General features: G+C 43.0%; 1 protein-coding gene across 1 annotated transcript in view; it reads right to left on the bottom strand.

Moving 5' to 3' along the window:
• Window positions 1–21,833, bottom strand: part of LOC109917057 (contactin-associated protein-like 5) — a 651,846-nt gene that overhangs the window by 435,344 nt on the left and 194,669 nt on the right. The window contains exons 6-7 of the mRNA XM_048599256.1: window positions 20,698–20,882; window positions 11,250–11,393 (exon numbers count right to left, since the gene is read on the bottom strand). Coding sequence (XP_048455213.1) covers window positions 11,250–11,393; window positions 20,698–20,882 — 329 coding nt within the window. The remainder of the gene's footprint in view (window positions 1–11,249; window positions 11,394–20,697; window positions 20,883–21,833) is intronic.

Here is a 21,833-nt window from a genome sequence, read left to right as displayed (position 1 = left end):
TGACAGGTTTTAGGAGTCATCAAGCAGTAAACCAGTGAAAGTAGAATTGATTGGATATGGGAGTGTGGCTTCCAGGTCCTAGCCACCACCACCATTTGGATAAGCCATAGAGGCTCCACAAATCCATGAAAATCCAGGCCAATATCTCCCAAATCAACCAGCTTCAACCATTTAGCCAAAGGAAGAACCCGCATGAAAATGCCAGCACCTCCAAGTTTCTCTTCATGAGGTTAGTCATGGCTCACATCAATTCTCGCCTCCCACGCTGCTTTGATCCCTTTCAATTTGCCTACCAGTGCAACAAATCCACTTCCCTCGGCCTACACTCATCCCCAGAGCACTTTCTTTTCTTTATTCATTCACAGGATGAGGGCATCATTGGCTAGGCCACCATTAATTTCCCTTGTCAATTGACCCAGAGAGCAGTTATGAGTTGCTGTGGGTCTGGAGTCACATGTAGGCCAGACCAGATAAGGATGGCAGTTTCCTTCCCCAAAGGGCATTAGTGAACCAGATGGATTTTTCTGACAACCAGCAATTCATGGTCAACATTAGACTCTTAATTCCAGATATTTCTAAATTAAATTTCCACCAGCTGCTATGGTGGGATTCAAACCCAGGTCTCTCACAACATTACCTGGGTCTCTCAATTAACAGTCCAGTGATAATACCACGAGGCCATTGCCTTCCTTCATAATAAGAATACCTATGCCAAGCTTCTAATTATCGACTACAGCTCTATCTTCAACACTATAATCCCAACCAAACTAATCTCCATACTCTGAGACCTCGGTCTCAGCTCGACCTTCTGCAACTCGATCCTTAGCTTCCTGACCCACAGACTGCAATCAGTGAAGATAAACAACTGCACCTCCTCCACAGTAATCCTTAACACTGGTGCCCCATAAGGATGTGTACTCAGCCACCTTCTGTTCTCTCTATACATTCAAAACTGTGAGGCCAAATTTCATTTGAATGCCATCCACAAGCTCGCTGATGACACCACCATTGTAGGACGAGTCAGAATACAGGATGGAGATAGAATGCTTAGTGTTGTGCAAAGATAACAATCTCTCCTTCAATGTCAGCAAAACTAAAGAACTGATCATTGACTTCAGGAAGAAAGGAGGAGGACACGTCCCTATCTACATCAATGGAGCTGAGGTGGAGAGGGTCAATAGCGTCACATTCTGAGGAGTGAGGATAACTAACAACCTGTCTTGGTCCTCCTGCATAGATATGATGGTCAAGAAGGCACAACAGTGCCTCTTCTTCCTCAGGAGGCTTCGAAAATTCAGCATGTCTGCAACAACTCTCACAAGCTTTCACAGATGCACCATCGAAAGCATTCTATCTCGGTAAATCATGGCTTGGCATGGTAACTGCTCTGGCCAGGACAGTAAGAAACTACAGAAAGTTGTGAACACAGCCCAGACCATTGCGAAAGCCAATCTCGCATCCATGGACTCCATTTACACTAAATAAAAGCCAAAACAACTGCGGATGCTGTAAATCAGGAACAAAACGGTTCTGAGGAAGGGTCACTGGACCCGAAACATTAATTGATTTTTTTCTTCACTGATGCTGCCAGACGTGCTGAGCTTTTCCTGCAACTTCTGTTTTTGACTCCATTTCCACTTCTTGTTGTGCGGAAAAGCAGCCAACATCATCAAAGACCGCTCCCACCCTAGTAATACTCTCTTCCAACCTCTTCTGTCAGGCAGAAGATATAGAAGCTTGAACAGACCCACCAACAGGTGCAAGGACAGTTTCTTCCCCGCTGGCATTAGTCTTCTGAATGTACCTCTCTAATTTCAAATCTAATGATGATGTTGCTTTTGTGCACCTCCTGTGCAGCTGTCACCTTGTTGACCTCGCTTTGTTTAAAAGCCCATGATCTGCATGTTCTGTATGTCATGATTTGCCTGTACTGCACATAAAACAAAGCTTTTCACTGTACTTAGGTACATGTGACAACAATAAATCAAATCAAATGTCTGGGTTAGAAATCTCCTATAACACCACTGTGGATAGAGGGACTGCAGTGATTCAAAAACACATCATTTCACCATGTTCTTTATTTGCAACTAAGGATGGACAACAGATACTGGCCTTTCCAACAATGTCCACATCCCAAGAATGGAAGAAAGTAACACCACTTCAGGTCAAGGTTATGGTGCCGATCAGAAATTCTGGGATAATATGTCAGTGTAAAATCTATGAAACTGATAGATGAATTAAAAATACATTATTAGGTTTTAAAAGGTAATTTGAAAATCCCTTTAACCTGATTTGTTTTTTTTCACATTATTAAAAATTTCTTTCGGAACCAAGAATTTCTTCTTTTTTTTTTCAGTATTGTTGATACCTGATGCAGAATTTAAAAGAACAGTTTGTATTGGAGTGCCATGTTGAAGAAGACTATAACATTGTCAGCTCGCACATATTTATGGAGCTGCCTGTCACAGTGGTCCAGTGATTAATTGCTCTGAGAATTGTAAATCTAACTTCTTATTACTTCTGTGATGTTGTTCTGTGGAACTAATAGCAAAGTCAGAATGCTTATTCTGTTTAAGAAAACACCAACTTAATGCTCTATTTAAATTTCTAAGATTAATAGTGGTGCAGGATTTCTGTGGAAATCGGCAATTGGAGAAAATTAGAAGATGAAATCGTAGAATAATTTGGTTTCTCAAGTGCACAGGACAGTTTTATTTTGGTTTGGCAATTTTTTATACTCAGGCAGGTGAGCAACATCAGGGTTAGCAGTTGAAATATGTTTCCATTTAGCTCCTACTGAGCCAAGGCAAGAGAAGTTAGGTGCAGAATAAAGCTTCCTCGAATCTACACTGTCAATATCAACACAGTGTAGAGTTGGAGGAACACAGCAGATCAGGCAGCATCAGAGGAGTGGACTAGGGGAACTCTGTATTTTTTTTGAGGGGAAGGGGTTTGAGGGCAGAAGTGCGGGAAATGCAAGAGATACAGTTGAGGGCATTTTTGATCACGGGATGGGGGGATGTTGTTGTCCTTGAAATAGGAGGATATCTAGGATGTCCGGGAGTGGAACGCTCCAGCTTGGGAGCAGATGCGGTGGAGATGGAGGAATTGGGAGGAGGGGATTGCATTTTTGCAGGAAGGTGGGTGAGAGGAGGTGTAGTCGAGGTAGCTATGGGAAATGATGGGTTTGAAATAGATGTTGATGTTAAGGTGGTTACCAGAGATGGAGACGGAGAGGTCCAGGAAGGGGAGGGAGGTATTGGAGATGGTCCAGGTGAATTTGAGGTTAGGGTGAATGGTGTTAGTAAGGTTGATGAACTGTTCAAGCTCCTCATGGGAGCACATGGCAGCGCTGATACAGTCATCGATGTAGCGGAGGAAGAGGTGAGGGATGGAGCCAGTGTAACAGCAGAAAAGGGAATGCTCCATGTATCCTTCGTGGAAGAGGCAGGCATAGCGTGGACCCATACGGGTGCTCATACTCACCCCCTTAGTTTGTAGGAAGTGGCATGAGTTAAAGGAGAAGTTGTTCAGGGTAAGGGCAAGCTCTGTTAAGCGGATAAGGGTGTTAGTGGAGGGGGACTGGTTGGGCCTGTGGGCCAGGAAGAAGAGGAGGGCTTTTAGGCCATCTGCATGGGGGATTCAAGTGTACAGGGATTGGATGTTCATAGTGAAGATGAGGTGTTGGGGGCCAGGGAATTGGAAGACTTGGAGGAGGTGGAGGGCATGGGTGGTGTCCCAAAAGTAGGTGGGGAGCTCCTGGACTGGGGCGGGGGGAAAGACAGAATCCAGGTAAACGGAGATGAGTTCAATGGGGCAGGAGTAGGCAAAGAGAATGGGTCGGCCGGGGCGGTCAGGTTTGTGGATTGATGCTGCTTGACCTGCTGTGTTCCTCCAGCTCCACACTGTGTTGACTCTGACTCCAGCATCTGCAGTTCTTGCTATCTCCTACACTATCATTATGCCCTTCCTAATCTCAGAGAAAAGCAACACCATCGACAGAAAATCACAGCTTCCTAAATACTAATGACCTGTGAGGGGATAGAGATTAGGTGGTGCAGCTGACCCTCTACTTCTTTGCTTCAGTAAGAGCTATTAGACAATCAGCATAGAGTCAAAGAGTCATAGAGCATGAAAACAGACCCTTCCATTCAACCCGTCCATGCTGACCAGGTTTCCCAAACTAAACCAGTCCCATTTGCCGGCATTTGGCCCACAACCCTCTATTACCTTCCTTTTCATGTACCTGTCCAAATGTCTTTTAAATGTTGTAATTGTACCTACATCTGCCACTTCCTCTGGCAGTTCATTATACACACGAAACACCTTCTGTGTCCCTTTTAAATTTTTCTCCTTTCACCTTAAAAATATGCCCTCTCGTTTTGAACTGCCCTACCCTAGGGAGAAAATCTTTGCTATCCACTTTGTCTGTGCCTCTCATGATTTTATAAACCCCTATCTTTCATTCAACATGAAAATGTGGCTTGTGTAATACACTTGTTCCATGACAGAGATCTCCAAGCATCAATTTTTTAACAGGTTTTATTAATATTAATACAAATAATACAAATTATTTGTAGAATCACAGAAAGAGTCAGCGGCAACAAAGTAATCAATTCATTCCTCGTGCTGATATTGGCCAGATGGTGGAGAAAAATGTTCTATATTTACCAGGATGTTGCCTGGAATGGAGGGAAGGTCTTATGAGGAAAGGTTGAGAGAGCTAGGGCTTTTCTCTTTAGAACGACGAAGGATGAGAGGTGACTTGACAGAGGTGTACAAAATGATCAGAGGTATAGAAAGAGTGGACAGCCAGAGACTTTTTCCTCGGGTGGAGGTAGCTATTATAGGGGGCATAGTTTTAAAGTGAGAGGAGGTAGATATAGGGAAGACGTCAGAGGTAGGTTCTTTACTCAGAGATTGGTAGGGGTGTAGAATGCATTGTCGGAGAGAGTAGTGGAGTCGGCCTCATTAGGGACATTTAAGTGGCTATTAGATCAGCATATGGATGATAGTATAAGGTCGGGGTGGAGGTTAGATAGACCCTAGGTTTAGGGTAAAAGTTTGGCACAACATCGTGGGCCGAAGGGCCTGTACTGTGCTGTACTGTTCTATGCTCTGTGTTCTATGTTCTATATTCTATGTTTAAAAAGAGTCCACTGAATGTGAACGACATCAGGCCATCATTCTACCATCAATACCAAAACTCATAAAACTGTTACTACAACCATAACAGGCAGTGTTCAATCCCAAACATGACTCAAACTCTGGGTGCAGTCCATTGTCTTCCAAGATAATCACCTGCCGTCACAATCCAACTAGTCCCATTCTCAATTGCCTTTCTCCCTGTAGTCCATGTGACCATAAAACTATAAGAAATAGGAATACAAGTAGGCCATTCAGCCCCTTGATTCTGCTCTGCCATTCAATATCCTCATGGCTGATCAGGCATTCCTCATATCCATTTTCTTGCATTTTCCCCCAAAATTTTGATTTCCCTCCTGATCAAAAATTGATCTCAGCCTTAAATATACATACAGACTCTGCCCCCACTGCTCTCTGTGGCAAGGAGTTCCAAAGACTCACAACTCTCTGAGAGAAGAAACCCTTCTTCTGAGTCCTGTAGCATTTTTCTTGGTGAAGCTTTTATGCAAGTTGCATTTTGAAAATTATTATTTTCCCTGTATTTACTGTTTTGGGCAGTTTCTCTTTTTGTGCTGGTCCAGGGCACGTGGAAATTATTCTTATTTTAAAGAAAGGTGGGTAGATTAACATTAAACTTTGTTAAGTACTGGAAAAGTAGGAACTTAGAAGAGTCAAGATTATAATTCAAAATTTTCTGAATTTTCCCAATGCTTATATTTACCAGGCACAGTTAGGGGAAAGGGAATAAAAGTAAAGCCACCATAGTCATACGAAACTTTCGGGTTGCTCTCTCATTAGAGAGAGTAAGAGACAACTGCTGGTAGTTTAACCTGAGGATCACCATGCCTCAGGTGAGGAGAGAGGTTGAGAAGGAAAGACCTCAGCCAGTGTAGGAATTGAACCCACAATGTTGGCAACACTGTGCTTTATGAGAAGGAATGAGGAGGACAGAACAATTCTTTAAGTGGATCCTGTGAATATCTGACAGTGGTCCTAACTGGGAGAGCTGTCAGGAGGGTAATGGGATTAGGAGATAAAATGCAATGCACTATTTTGAGCATTAAGCATCACTAAGACCTTCACTGACACCTGCACTGATTGCTGTATAGAAGGTGCAGAGGAGATTCACGAGGATGTTGCCTGGGCTGGAGTGTTTCAGCCATGATGAGAGAGTTGAATGGTAGGGCAGGTGGGGAGCAGCATTCCCTCTGAGCCGCATGCTCGTCCAGCCACTTTGAAGTTTCTGCAAATTGGCATGCTGACACATTGCAGGCTGGTTTCTGGAAACCATGCTGTGGATGGACCTCATAGAAAACTTAGAAGGAGTACTATGCTGGAGTTGTTTGCCTTAGAGGGGAGATTTGATTGAGGTGATTAAAAAAAAACAAACAAAAAGCGATGTTTCAGTGCATAAAGCCATAAAGAGAGAGGAAATAAAAACAGAATACAAATAAAGAAGGTCTGCATATAGTAAAATGCTAACTGAGAAGCAATAAGTTAAAGTGTTGCCTGAAAAGAGCCGTAGCAGTGACACAGAGTACTTGAAGAGACTGGGCACAGTTTAGGTAATCAAATCAACTTTTCTGATAATTGGAAACAAAATAACTGGAAGTCTTCTAAGATCACTCATGTTCCACTAAAGGCCTCCTCCACTGAGCATTGTTGTCACTTTTGAAAAATGGATAAACTGCCAGACCCAGAGGAAATATATCTCAGGCTGTTGAGAAAAGCAAGGCAATGCCACGAGAGGACAAAAAGGCTGTGAGTTTTGTGCCAATCTGTCAAAAAGGGTCAGGTAATTGAAATAACTCCACAGAGGCCAGTATCTTGTCACCAAGTCATCCTTTATTTACACTTGAACAATCCTTGACTATATCATTGCCTCAAACAGAGTCAGGTACTAGAATGTCTGTGTCTCTGACAGTCCTGTTTTAATCTGTCAGCCAGGGCTCCCTGATTGGACCAGATTAACAGTCCTAATCAGGGAGCTCAAATTCTATGAGGTCCAGCTTGTTAACCTCATTACACCCACTACAACCCTCCTCCTCTGAGTTTGCAGAAAACAGCTGGTCATTTTTCTTGGCGATCTTCCTGGGGTATTTTAGCATCGTGTTCAGTTCCTCCAACTTGGTGTCTGATTACGGGAGGTGTGTAACGCGTGGGAGCCAGCCTCTTGTGCCAGGAGCCCCTCGGTAGAATTTCATTCCCTTTTCTTAGCAGTTAAGGTGGCAGGGTGGCTACTTCCATCATGTCTATCTCTGGCTCACAGGATTCAACAACACTTGACAAAGAGGGTGAATCCACAGCAGCATTTCCGAAGATTATGAGGGACAGTGTACGTTTTGCTTCCACAATGTTGCAAATATGTGGCTTTCCTATAGTCCACTTGCTTGTTCAGGACTGTCGCACCTTTCCAAACTTTATGCGTCTCTGGTCCTGACCTCGCATTGACCATGCCTCTTAATCATGTGGGGCTACTTCCATGATTCTTTCACCAAGGTCTGTCCCCTGTATCATACTGTCTCTCTCACTTGGCTGAGTCTTGTGTCTGGCACTGAAGTTCTTGATTCAGTTTCTCCCTCCCCACCCCCTGGGTCTGGGAAGATCAGACTTAACCTAATGTACAGTCTTCTACCCATCAGCAACTCTCGCGGTTTTATCCCCATAGTTTCTGCAAGGCCATTGGATGATGGGTGGCATGCAGCTGTCCTTGTATGTCGAATATCATTTGACTTTAAGAAATATCCAAATTCCCTGATGGTAAACGATGACCCATTATCCCTGGCCAATACTTCTAAGGCTCCATGTGTTGTAAAAGATACGCACAGTTTTTCTACTGTCATCCCAATATTTGGTGCCCAAGCAATGTGGCTAAATCTGCACCTAAGCCTGGCCACCAGACATAACTTCTCGCCAATATCTTCATTTTGGAGACGATTGGATGGAGTTCAGCCGGTATTTGATGGTAACCTTTGCTCAGGGCAATCACTCTTGCTCTCTTTAATAATATACCATCCCCTACTGTGATCTGGTCTGTTTGGGTCCAAAAAGGTTACATCTCTAGTTGTGATGGCTGTTTGGTTTCCCCCATTAATACCAGTTGTTTCAATTTGGAAAGGATTGGATCCTTCTGTGTCCAAAGTCTGATATTGTCAACCTTAACCGGAATCGTGTCCAGAAAATGTAACATCATTACAGACTCTTTAATTGCGGGTAGCACTGGCGGTGCATCTGCTAATTGGAGGCAGCTCAGTGCACCAGCATTCACAACTCAGCATCTTGGACAGTGCTCTAACTTATAATTTTTAACACTTAGTATTAGAACCCACTGCTAAATATGGCCCGAAGCAATTGGGCAGCACTGCCTGGTCCTCTTTAAGCATATCAAGAAAAGGTTTGTGATATGAGATTGTCACAAATTTTTGTCCGTAAAGGTATTGGTGGCACTTCCTAACTCCAAATATGACTGCCAATCCTCCTTTTCTTTTCGGATGTTTTTACATCCTGTATTAGCCAAAGTCCTGGATGCATAAGCTGTTGGCTGACCTGGAGTCTCTCTCATCAGGATATGTCCTGAGTGAGGCTATGCAATTGTCTATACTCAAATGGCATTCCTTAAGGTCAGTCAAACTGGCAAAGGTGTTCACTTCCACTGGAATACATTGCAATTCATATGTTCCACCTGCCACATTTTCCAATAATAAAACCAGTTGCAGCGCTTGTTTGAAGTCCAGTTGGGCTTTGGCTGGTGGGCATTTTGCATAGTTACATCATTAATCCTGCATACCAGATGGTCTCTAACCATCTCATTAAGGGTTAAACCAAATTCTGCCAGTCATCTTAATCGAGTCAACAATCCTGATATGGATTCCCCTGGTTCTCGAATTGCCGAGTAAATGTGATAGTGACACAAAATTAGAGGAGGTTGTGATTGTAATATTCCTTAATATGTCCACCAATTTTGGAAAGGTTTTAGTAGCTAGTGCCTCAGGGTGAGTTAAGTCTCTAAAGAGAGAAAAAGCTGCAGCTCCACAAGCTGTCAGGAGAATTACTCATCGTTTTTCATCTGCCATAGTGTCGTTTGCCCAGAAAAAATAACATATTCTTTCCACATACTGGGCCTTGTGCTCGACAGCAGCATTGAATGAGTCAAGCTTCTCAAACAAAGCCATGATGAAAGAAATGCTAACCCCAATTCAAAGCTAATTGTTGTGAGTGAGTTTCTTCAGGATCCTGCTTTACTCTTGTTGGCACTAAAGTAACACCACAGAAGTCAGTATCTCATCACCAACTCACACGACATTTATACATAAACAGCCCTTGACTATACAGAATCCTCATACAGAATCAGGTACCAGAATGTCAGTATTTCTAACGCTCAAACTTTTCATGCCAGCCAGGGCTCCCTGATTGGTTCAGATTAGCAGCCCCAATTCACATTCTATGAGATCCAGCTGGTTGACCTCATTATAAGCACTAAATTAGTAGGACAATTGGTTATGAACCAAACATCTCAACCTAGGTGATGGTCAATTGATTTTATTCGGAAAATTTCTAAGGATAGTATCATTTTCATTTAGAATGGCACAGATTAATTAAAGACAGTCAACATGTTAAGGGAAGCTTGTGTCTGACTAACTTGAATTATCATAGAATTGTAGAATGGCTGCTGCACAGACCAAAGCCATTTGGCTCATTGAACTCCTGCTGGGTCTCAAGAACCCCACCCCATAATGTCCAACGCATCCATGGAACTGAACGCCTTCATTTCCGGAACCAATTCTCCTTCTCCACTTCACTTTGCTCAAGAGACCTGTTACAAAACTATGTGTTTGGTAGAACGCACAAAAATAACGTTTCACTGTTTGCTCACAGTTAAAGAATTGTGCCACTTGACTGGGCACGATTAAAAACAACTTCTTGCCTAATATCATAAATATTAATAATGTGACTCTTACGGGAAAGACCTGTCTGTTTAAGTGCTAACTGGCTCTTTTGAGCAATCAAATTAAATTTATGACTGACAACCGCTGAGTTTGATGGATGTATATTCCCCATTATGACTGATGATCCTTTTACAAATTATTTTAAATGAAGGAAAATCAGGTGGTTTTTTAAAAGGCATATGTTCCATCACAAAACTGCCTTGAAAACTTAGCCCGCCTCCTCTGCTGCCTCAGCTTATTTGCTGTTGAAACCATCGTCCATGTATGTGCCATCTCTGGACTCGAACATTCCCTTGCCTTCCTGGCCAGCCTCCCATATTCCGTTACATTTAAACTGGAGCATATCCAAAATTCTGCTGTCATTTAAAGACTTTAATCAAATCCTGTGCACCCATTAACACCATGCTCACTTATGTTGGCTCCTGGTCCATCAATGTCTCAATTTTAAAATACTCAATCCTACAGTTAGCTCCCTCACCCCTCCCTTTGTAACTGCCTTCAATCCTACAACCCTTCACGAACACTGCTTTGTTCCAATACAAATAAACCGTTGTGAATCCTCCAGTTCACTTGATCCACCATTATCAGTCACATCTTCAGCTGCCCAAACCTTTAAGGTATTAAATCTAGTCCCCTTCCTACCATCCTTACATCTTGTAGAAGTGTAGTCACTGTTGTAATGTCACCAATACAGCAACCATTTTATACAAAACAAGCTCCCACAGCCAGCAATGAGGTAATGGCCAGATGATCCATTCTAATAATATTGCTTGAGAGATAAATATTAGCCAGGGCACTAAAGAAGACCTTCCCTACCCTTCTTCAAAATGTGATCTTTCACATTCACAATTCAATATTTCAACCAAAAAAAGCCATCTTTCCTGGTATACTCCGATAGAATAAGGGTTAATATCACCCTAATGCCCAAGGTCAGAGAGTGGGATTTTAAGCCACAACCTTCTAATACCCAAGTGAGATGGCTAACAGCTGGAACCACATTTATACTCTTCACTTTATCAAATGCATGCCTGCTTGGTGCTTCAAGTCTTTCTATCCTGTTTTATTAAAGGACAGAGTGCATAAATCTCTTGAAGGTTCAATGTTTAATCCCAATTTTCCACAGTTTTATTCACAGAATGAACATATTGCCATTCTTACCATAATATGTATCTGAGGTTTATGTCTCTTTGCCAGGTCAATGATATTCACTCCGTTGTAATAGAGATTTTCAATGCAGCCATGAAAATTCTTCCTCCGAAAATTCACTGATTTGCCTGGAACAGGAATTCCTCCAAAACTGAGCTTTGGTAGCAAAAAAAAAATGATAAAAATAATGATTAGTACAGCATTTCTTTAAAAGGTCAGATAATAACAATAGGGGCACAGGACATTGCAAAGGCTACAGGTGCTGAAAATATTCTTGCAATAGACTTCAAGATACGTGCTCCTGAATTTGCCATACCCTTAGCAAATTTGTTCCAAAACAGCTACACAATTGGTGTGCACTGACAATGTGAAAAACTGCTTATGTCACACAAAAAGCAGGACAAATACCTCTTGATCATCATCAAGTAATGGAAGGGGTCAGTGACAGTGCTAGCAAACGACACTTTCTAAGGAATAACTTGTTCACTCACACTTATTTGGGGTTCTGCCATGGCCACTTGGGTCTTAGTCTTATTATAACTTTGGTCCTAACATTTAATTTGGGATTATTTTCAGCATGGACTGGTTAGACTGAAGGGTCTGTTTCCATGCTGTATGACTATGAGCAGAGAATTGAAATCTGGAGGAGAATTATGATATTGAGGAGTTCAAGTAAAACTTGAAATTGGGATCAAAACTGTTTGCTAGTTGGAGTGATACCCAACACAAAGAAAGATACTTGAGGACCTTGGTGGTAAATTTTCTCAGCCACAGGACATCTTTGCAGGATCTCCACAGGGTAGTGTCCGAGGTCCAACCATCTACTGTTGCTTTATTAATAGATCATCCTCCATCATAAATTCAGAAATGGGAATGTTTGCTGATGATTGCACAATGTTCAGCACCATTTACTACTACTCAGATCTGAAATAGTCCGTGTGAAGATGTGGGCAACATCTAGGCTTGGCCTGATAAATGACAAGTAACATTTGCACCAGACATTACATTTTAATATGGAAGAAAAATTTCAAGTGATAAACTGATCATTGTCATTAACTAGAAAGAGTAAATTTAGAATCAAGCCTAAACAAAAAGTTTAACAAAGACCTAGAGCAGGTCAAAAAAATTGGAAAGAGCATAAAAAAAAGACTAAAAGTTTTAAAAACAAGTTCACATTAGATTGTAAAAGAAAGCTTGCCATAAATATAAAAACAGACAGTAAGATCCTAAAACTGTAAGATGTAAGAGCAGAAGTATGCACTTTGGTCCATCATGTCTGCTCTGCCATTCAATGAGATCAGGATGGTCTGGTTATATTCAATTCCTCCATTCGTTTACAGGGACACTTTGCATGCAGAGACAGACACTCAATTCATGGAATGGACGAGACTGCTCCTGAAGGCAACCTGCTTGCTTTCTTAGCACTCACCCACTTACATGAATGTACCATAAATGCTTTGCCTTGCCATGCCATGCTGTGCCTCTTAGCACATGGCTGCTTAAGCCAGAAGCAAAGGCTTACATTACTGTTGCTGCTTTGAGGTGCCCTTCCACACACACACACACACACACACACACACACACAAACACACAGCTTGTTTTGCTTGTCAGTGTTCAATGGTCAGCTCTGTATGGTGGGGGAGTGGAACAACATTGAAGGCGTAGAACATAGAACATAGAACATTACAGCGCAGTACAGGCCCTTCGGCCCTTGATGTTGCGCTGACCTGTGAAACCAATCTGAAGCCCATCTAACCTAAACTATTCCATTATCATCCATATGTTTATCCAATGACCATTTAAATGCCCTTAAAGTTGGCGAGTCTAATACTTTTGCAGGCAGGGCATTCCACGCCCTTACTACTCTCTGAGTAAAGAACCTACCTCTGACATCTGTCCTACATCTATCACCCCTCAATTTAAAGCTATGTCCCCTCGTGCTAGCCATCACCATCCGAGGAAAAAGGCTCCCACTGTCCACCCTATCTAATCCTCTGATCATCTTGTATATCTCTATCAAGTCACCTCTTAACCTTCTTCTCTCTAACGAAAACAGCCTCAAGACCCTCAGCCTTTCCTCATAAGACCTTCTCTCCATACCAGGCAACATCCTGGTAAATCTCCTCTGCACCCTTTCCAATGCTTCCACATCCTTCCTATAATGCGGTGACCAGAACTGTACACAATACTCCAAGTGCGGCCGCACCAGAATGTTGTATAGTTGCAACATGACCTCATGGCTCTGAAACTCAATCCCTCTACCAATAAAACCTAACACACCGTACGCCTTCTTAACAACGCTATCAATCTGGGTGGCAACTTTCAGGGATCTATGCACATGGACACCGAGATCTTTCTGCTCATCCACACTACCAAGAATCTTACCATTAGCCCAGTACTCTGTATTCCTGTTACTCCTTCCAAAGTGAATCACCTCACACTTTTCCGCACTAAACTCCATTCGCCACCTCTCAGCCCAGCTCTGCAGCTTATCTATGTCCCTCTGTAACCTGCAACATCCTTCCGCACTATCCACAACTCCACCAACTTTGGTGTCATCCGCAAATTTACTAACCCATCCTTCTACGCCCTCATCCAGGGCATTTATAAAAATGACAAATAGCAGTGGCCCCAAAACAGATCCTTGAGGTACACCACTAGTAACTGAACTCCAGGATGAACATTTCCCATCAACCATCATCCTTTGTCTTCTTACAGCTAGCCAATTTCTGATCCAGACCGCTAAATCACCGTCAATCCCATGCCTCCGTATTTTCTGCAATAGTCTACCATGGGGAACCTTATCAAACGCTTTACTGAAATTCATATACACCACATCAACCGCTTTACCCTCATCCACCTGTTTGATCACCTTCTCAAAGAACTCAATAAGGTTTGTGAGGCACGACCTACCCTTCACAAAACCGTGTTGACTATTCCTAATCAAATTATTCTTTTCCAGATGATTATAAATCCGATCTCTTATAATCCTTTCCAACACTTTACCCACAACCGAAGTAAGGCTCACTGGTCTATAATTACCAGGGTTGTCTCTACTCCCCTTCTTGAACAAGGGGACAACATTTGCTATGCTCCAATCTTCTGGCACTATTCCGACAGACAATGATGACATAAAGATCAAAGCCAAAGGCTCTGCAATCTCCTCTCTAGCTTCCCAGAGAATCCTAGGATAAATCCCATCCGGCCCAGGGGACTTATCTATTTTCACACTTTCCAGAATTGTTAACACCTCCTCCTTATGAACCTCAATCCCGTCTAGTCTAATAGCCTGTATCTCAGTATTCTCCTCGACAACATTGTCTTGTTCCTGTGTGAATACTGACGAAAAATATTCATTTAGCGCCTCTCCTATCTCTTCGGGCTCCATGCACAACTTCCCACTACCGTCTTTAACTGGCCCTAATCTTACTCCAGTCATTCTTTTATTCCTGACATACCTATAAAAAGCTTTAGGGTTTTCCTTGATCCTACCAGCTAAAGACTTCTCGTGTCCCCTCCTGGCTCTTCTTAGCTCTCTCTTTAGGTCCTTCCTGGCTAACTTGTAACCCTCAAGCGCCCTAACTGAGCCTTCACGCCTCATCCCTACATAAGCCTCCTTCTTCCTCTTGACAAGAGATTCAACTTCTTTAGTAAACCACGGTTCCCTCGCTCCACCACTTCCTCCCTGCCTGACAGGTACATACTTCTCAAGGACACGCAGTAGCTGTTCCTTGAACAAGCTCCACATTTCAATTGTGCCCAGCCCCTGCAGTTTCCTTCTCCATCCTATGCATTCTAAATCTTGCCTAATCGCCTCATAATTGCCTTTCCCCCAGCTATAACTCTTACCCTGCGGTATATACCTATCCCTTTCCATCGCTAAAGTAAACATAACCGAATTGTGGTCACTATCGCCAAAGTGCTCACCTACTTCCAAATCTAACGCCTGGCCTGGTTCATTACCCAGTACCAAATCCAATGTGGCCTCGCCTCTTGTTGGCCTATCTACATACTGTGTCAGGAAACCCTCCTTCACACATTGGACAAAAACTGACCCATCTAAAGTACTCGAACTATAGCGTTTCCAGTCAATATTTGAAAAGCTAAAGTCCCCCATAACAACTACCCTGTTACTTTCGCTCCTATCCAGGATCATCTTTGCAATCCTTTCCTCTACATCTCTGGAACTTTTCAGAGGCCTATAGAAAACTCCCAACAGGGTGACCTCTCCATTCCTGTTTCTAACCTCAGCCCATACTACCTCAGTAGTCGAGTCCTCATCAAACGTCCTTTCTGCCACCGTAATACTGTCCTTGACTAACAATGCCACACCTCCCCCTCTTTTACCACCTTCCCTGATCTTACTGAAACATCTAAACCCCGGAACCTGCAACAACCATTCCTGTCCCTGCTCTATCCATGTCTCCGAAATGGCCACAACATTGAAGTCCCAGGTACCAACCCATGCTGCAAGTTCACCCACCTTATTCCGGATGCTCCTGGCATTGAAGTAGACACACTTCAAACCACCTTCCTGCCTGCTGGTACACTCCTGCGACCTTGAAACCTTATTTATGACCTCACTACTCTCAACCTCCTGTACACTGGAACTACAATTCAGGTTCCCATCCCCCTGCTGAATTAGTTTAAACCCTCCTGAAGAGCATTAGCAAATTTCCCCCCCAGGTTATTGGTACACCTCTGGTTCAGGTGTAGACCATCCCGTTTGTAGAGGTCCCACCTACCCCAGAATGAGCCCCAATTATCCAGGTATCTGAATCCCTTCCTCCTGCACCATCCCTGTAGCCACGTGTTCAACTGCTGTCTCTCCCTATTCCTCGCCTCGCTAGCACGTGGCACGGGTAACAAACCAGAGATAACAACTCTGTTTGTTCTAGCTCTAAGCTTCCACCCAACTCCTTGAATTTCTGCCTTACGTCCCCATCCCTTTTCCTACCCATGTCATTGGTGCCTATGTGGACCACGACTTGGGGCTGCTCCCCCTCCCCCTTAAGGATCTCGAAAACACGATCCGAGACATCACGGACCCTGGCACCTGGGAGGCAACACACCAACCGCGAGTCTCTCTCGTTCCCACAGAATCTCCTATCTGTCCCCCTAACTATGGAGTCCCCAATGACTAATGATCTCCTCCTCTCCCCTCTTCCCTTCTGAGCAACAGGGACAGACTCTGTGTCAGAGATTTGTACCCCATGGCTTACCCCTGGTAAGTCGTCCCCCCCAACAGTATCCAAAACGGTATACTTGTTTTTGAGGGGAATGGCCACAGGGGATCCCTGCACTGTCTGCCTGTTCCCTTTCTGTCCCCTGATTGTAACCCATCTACCTTTTTCTTGTACCTGAGGTGTGACTACCTCCCTGTAACTCCTCTCAATTACCCCCTCAGCCTCCCGAATGATCCGAAGTTCATCCAGCTCCAGCTCCAGTTCCCTAACGCGGTTTCCGAGAAGCTGGAGTTGGGTGCACTTCCCGCAGATGAAGTCAGTGAGGACACTAGTGGTGGCCCTTACCTCCCACATTCTACAGGAGGAGCATGGAACTGCCTTAACATCCATTCCCACTGTTCTGAATTCCCAAACAGACTATTGAAGAAAAAAACTAGTAACCTTACCAAATCGGCGCTCAGAACCTTTTTTTTTTGGTTAGAGGAGGAGAATGGGTGGGAGATACTACCTAAGTAGTGTTTCGGGTAAAGCAACCGCCCAAATATATTACCTCACTTACTCAGCAGTCTCGTGTCCGGTCCTGCTCAGCGTGCGCTCCACCTATTCACGAGGTAAGTTTTTAAAGGATTAACTTACCTTCCCAGGGTGCCCTCATGCTTCCTCCTGGACTCCCGCCGCTGAAACAACTGAAATTGTAGGCTACAGGCTGGTGGACGGGGAGGCATTGTGTTTTATCAACCGTGATCACCACTGTTGCCTCTGGGGATGAGGATGGGCATTAGCAAGGTGTAATCTCGATAGTCAGGGGCAGGGAAGGCAACTTTTTAAAGTCCAAGATGGTGGATCACAATACCGGGGACTTGATGGAAATGGGCTGTCAGCAGTAGAGCAAGGTAAAAGGGGACATGTGGATTTGGTTAAGGAGGGTGGTTTGGGGGGTGGGGGGTGGGGGGCGTGGCACTGGTGGTTGAGGGAAGAGTGTTACCTGGCAGCCAGCTGGGTTTGGTCCTGATTGCATCCAGCATGAGCTGCATTCCTGGCCAGTCCTGACCCTACTGTAGATGTGAAAGGCTACTCAAAAATGGCTGGAACAACACTCAGGATGGGTGAAGCAAGTGTCCATTTGAGGGTTGAAAACACAGTATCCACATTCAATGGATATCACGGCATTGTGATGATACAAACATGAAGCAGCCATTTGTGAAGTGAAGGTACATTGAGTTTGCAATCATTGCATTGCCTATTTGCTATACTTGCAGAGTGAGGGCGCTTTACCAGTTAGATACTGATCAAAAGTGATTTGCTACACTGCCATTGGTGATTGCAAGTTGCACTTGGGCATCTCAATAATATTGAAGTTACCTACAATGATGGTACAAAAGGCCACTTCTGGCTGAAGGGGCATCACTATTCAGCTAATGCATTATGTGTGCCACACAATTTCGAGTCCTCACCTGTCATGTGTTGGTCTGTGCTGAAGATAGTGTTAAGTTTAAAGTTCTTGATATGGGTCTCGAATTGAAAGGGTGATATAGAGCTTCCAGCATGTCTCAGCCTGGTGAAGTGTGCTCAGCCCTCATCTGCAGGACTCTGAAGTCTGAGAAAATATTTTGCTCCATCGGTGCCCAATTTGAGTCCTTTCTACTGAGAGTGACAGGCCCTGCGGTTGGCTGTTGTGGCTGCCTACCTAAGAAGACAAAGATGGATGCAGGAGGAGATTAGCTGACAGTAAGCAGCAGATCCCCATGGAGGACAAGGAGCAACAAGCTCCTATCCGTATTCATGCATGAATAATCAGACCAGCACGCACCAAAAGCATAGTCTAGTAAACTCTCCTGTGTTTGAGATAGGAAGGATAAACATGGGCATCTGGAATCTCCTTTTTTGACTTATACTGGATCTCTTGAGAATTGGGATAAAAGTGAATCTGGTGAGGGTGGCACACAGAGGCTTCAAGAATGAGGTAAATTGAATTGAAGCCACCCCAGGATGTGAGATAATGCATCAACAGATCCTATAATCCTACAAGTAGGATTTGTTAGATTTCCAATTATACTAAACAAGTGTGGCAGAATTCTCAATTAGGAAATATTGACCTGTTTTTTTTTGTTGTGCTCCCTGACTGCCAAAGCTTATTTTCAATTGTGCATGTTAACTAATTGTAATTATGTATGTTGAACTAAAACTAATTAGTTTAGAACTATCCGAAAAGAATAAATTCTGTATTATGTCCTATTTTTCACAATTTCAGCAGCATTATTTTGCTGTAAGTGCCAGTTTGACAATGGGACCACATGAGATAGACATATGCAGAGAACAGGTCCAAGTTATAGCTTCAGGCTGAAGTCATCCAGAGGTCAGAGAAATTTAAATGATCTGTTATTCATTGTTAGAATATCAAGAGAATTTTCAATCGCAATGGTTGGCCAATTCCATTGTCTCTCTTTTACTGTGAGAAAGCTTTTCAATGAGATTTAAAATAATATTTTTAATTTAAAATGTAATATCACAATTACGATAAAGCTAATAGGGCAGACAATTCCTCCAGGTGACATAACTTACTTCCATAAATCAAATTCACCATACTCGTTATTCAAGCTATACTGATGTGAAAGGAAAACCACTTGACATGTAACAAATGGTATAGGACACATTGTCTGTATTTGAACAACAAAGGAATTGCAATATTAAATATTAAAGCTTCAACTGGGACTCCATGGGAGTATTATGGTTATCACACTTTCAGAAGGCTGTGAAGTTCCTTGAGATGGTAAAGATGAAATTTATCAATCCAAGAGTTGAGAGATTTTGGCTACAAGGTTAGGTTGGAGAAGCTGGGTGTTGTTCTCGTTGGGGCAGAAAAGTTTGATTGGAGATTTGGTGAAATCAGGGAGGTTAAAAAAAATTTCCATTAGCTCATGGTACAACAGCGTTGGAACGTAACCTTTTGCGCTAGAAATGAAGGGAAGCAGTGTAAGGGAAAACTTTTCCCACAACAAGTGGTAATGACCTGGAGAGAGAGACAACAAGGTGCAGGGCTGGATGAACACAGCAGGCCAAGGACCTGGAACTCACTGCCTCTGAGTATGGTGGCAGCAGAGAAGTAAATAATTTTAAAAGGGTATAGGATGGTTAGTTGAGGGGAATAAAGTTATAGGATAGAGAGATAGAACAGGGAATTGGGATGTTTTAAAAATTATTCATTTACAGGATGAAGTGTTGCTGGCTAGACCAGCATTTATTGCCCATCCCTAAGTGCTGAGAGGCAGTTAAGAGTCAACCACATTGCTGTGGAGGTGGAGTTCACATTTAGTCCAGTTGAGGTAAAAATAGCCTCTTCCTTCCCAAAAGGACATTAGTGAACCAGATAGATTTTTCCACCAATGGTTTCATGGTCATCAGCTCGGTGGTTAGCACTGCTGCCTCACAGCGCCAGGAACACAGGTTCAATTCCACCCTCGGGCGACTGTCTGTGTGGAGTTTGCACGTTCTCCCCGTGTCTGTGTGGGTTTCCTCCGGGTGCTCCAGTTTCCTCCCACAGTCCCAAGATGTGCAGCCTAGGTGGATTGGCCATGCTAAATTGCCTGTAGTGTTCAGGGATGTGTAGATTAAGGGGATGGGTCTGGCTGGGGTGTCTGAGGGTCAGTGTGGACTTGTTGGGCTGAAGGGCCTGTTTCCACACTGTAGGGGATTCTCTTAGACTCTTAATTCCAGATTTTTATTGAATTTGTGCTCCACCAATGTCAGGATTTGACTCCAGGTCCTCAGAACATTAGCTGATTTTATGGATTAATAGTCTAACAATAATACCACTTGGCCATTGCCTCTGCAGGATTGAGTAGACTGCCGCCACAGACTCAATGGGCTAATTCCCCTTCCTCTGTGCCATAATGATGCTAATACAAATTTCACAAAGCATTCAAATTCTGGCTCAGAAGTAGGCCATTCAAGCCAGCATAATACTAGACATGCTCCACATGAATTTCCTTCCGCTCCCCTTCATCGAACCTTCATCAATATGTTATTCTATTCATCTCTTCCTCCTGTTCTTAACTGGCTTCCTCTTAAAATACATCAATTCTCCTTGCCTCAGCTATTCCTTGTGAAAATGACTTTCATATTCTAACCACTCTCTGGGTACAGTATTTCCCTTGAATTCCTTACTGGATTCATTAATAGCAATTTTCATTATGATCTCACCTGCAAAAGGAATCAAGCATTAAAACATGTCTTTCCAAAGCTTGACTCGCCTTTTTGTTAGGTACAAGTCTCACCTCATAATCAATATCCAGATAATCAAACTCTCCTTTGGTTCGAAAGTGCTGTGTGTGCTTATCCACAGTGAAATTCACTTGCTTGTTGTAGCGTTCGATGGTAATGGAGTGCCAATGCTGATCGTCCAGCAGACTCCCCAATGTCACTGAGGTGTGACTATTTATGGAATGCAACTTGGTGTCACCTGAAACATGAACATCCAGTTTACAGTTGCAAGATACCAATTCGACAAATTGCCCAACAAATCAAAGGAAGACATGAAGTTATTGCCTTAGATGGGAAATCCCAGCTGAGGTAGTTAATAAAATATGGGAATGGAACTGTTAAATCAATGGAAAAGACTACATTGCAACTTTTCAAATGGTGGATATCCACCTGAAACACTGAATTTTACAGGAGGATAGAGACCAATTACACAAGCAAAAAATCTTACAACATCATAGGAGACATTTCAAGATCATTGGGTCTGTAAAGCTCTTTGAAAACACTATTGATTAGACTCCCCAACTTCTTTTTTTGAAAGTTCTGCTGTTGTTGCCTTTTCAAGTTATTATTCAATTCCCCTTTGCAAGTTACTATTTTTGCTGCATTCTCCTGTCATAATTTACTGGGAAAATATTTCATCTCCTCTCCAGATCATTTGCCAATTATCTCAAATTTGTATCCTCTGAAAATGGGCCAGCCAGTGCAAATAGTTTTTCTCTCTATACTCTCACAAAGTCCATCATAATTTTGAATGTTTCAATTAAATCATTTTAAAACTCTCTGCAAGAAAGAGAATAATCAAAGTTTCTCAAGTCCCTTCATTCACTGAAATGCTTTATACCCGAAATAATTTAGGCCAGTTGCTTCCACACCCTTCTGCAAGCCCCTAACATCATTCTTATTATTTGGTGCTCGGTATTTGGATACAATAATCTTGCTAAAATCAAAACCAAAAGCTCATTAAAGTTTCGATTAATTTCCTTCTTCTTGTTTTCCAAGACACTATACGTAATACAGCAGATTCAGTATTTGCACTTTCAAGATGGCAGCAGAGTAGGAAGCTCCAGCTGGAGTTCCACTGTCTGTCAAACTCTATCCCCCTTAAAATTACAGCATGCAGCTTACTTTAGAGGGGCTTTTGTGGTGCAGT

This window comes from Rhincodon typus, chromosome 7, assembly GCF_021869965.1.
Source record: "Rhincodon typus isolate 14 chromosome 7, sRhiTyp1.1, whole genome shotgun sequence".
In the NCBI taxonomy this organism is placed as follows: Eukaryota; Metazoa; Chordata; class Chondrichthyes; order Orectolobiformes; family Rhincodontidae; genus Rhincodon; species Rhincodon typus.
This window is presented reverse-complemented; position numbering and strand designations above follow the sequence as displayed.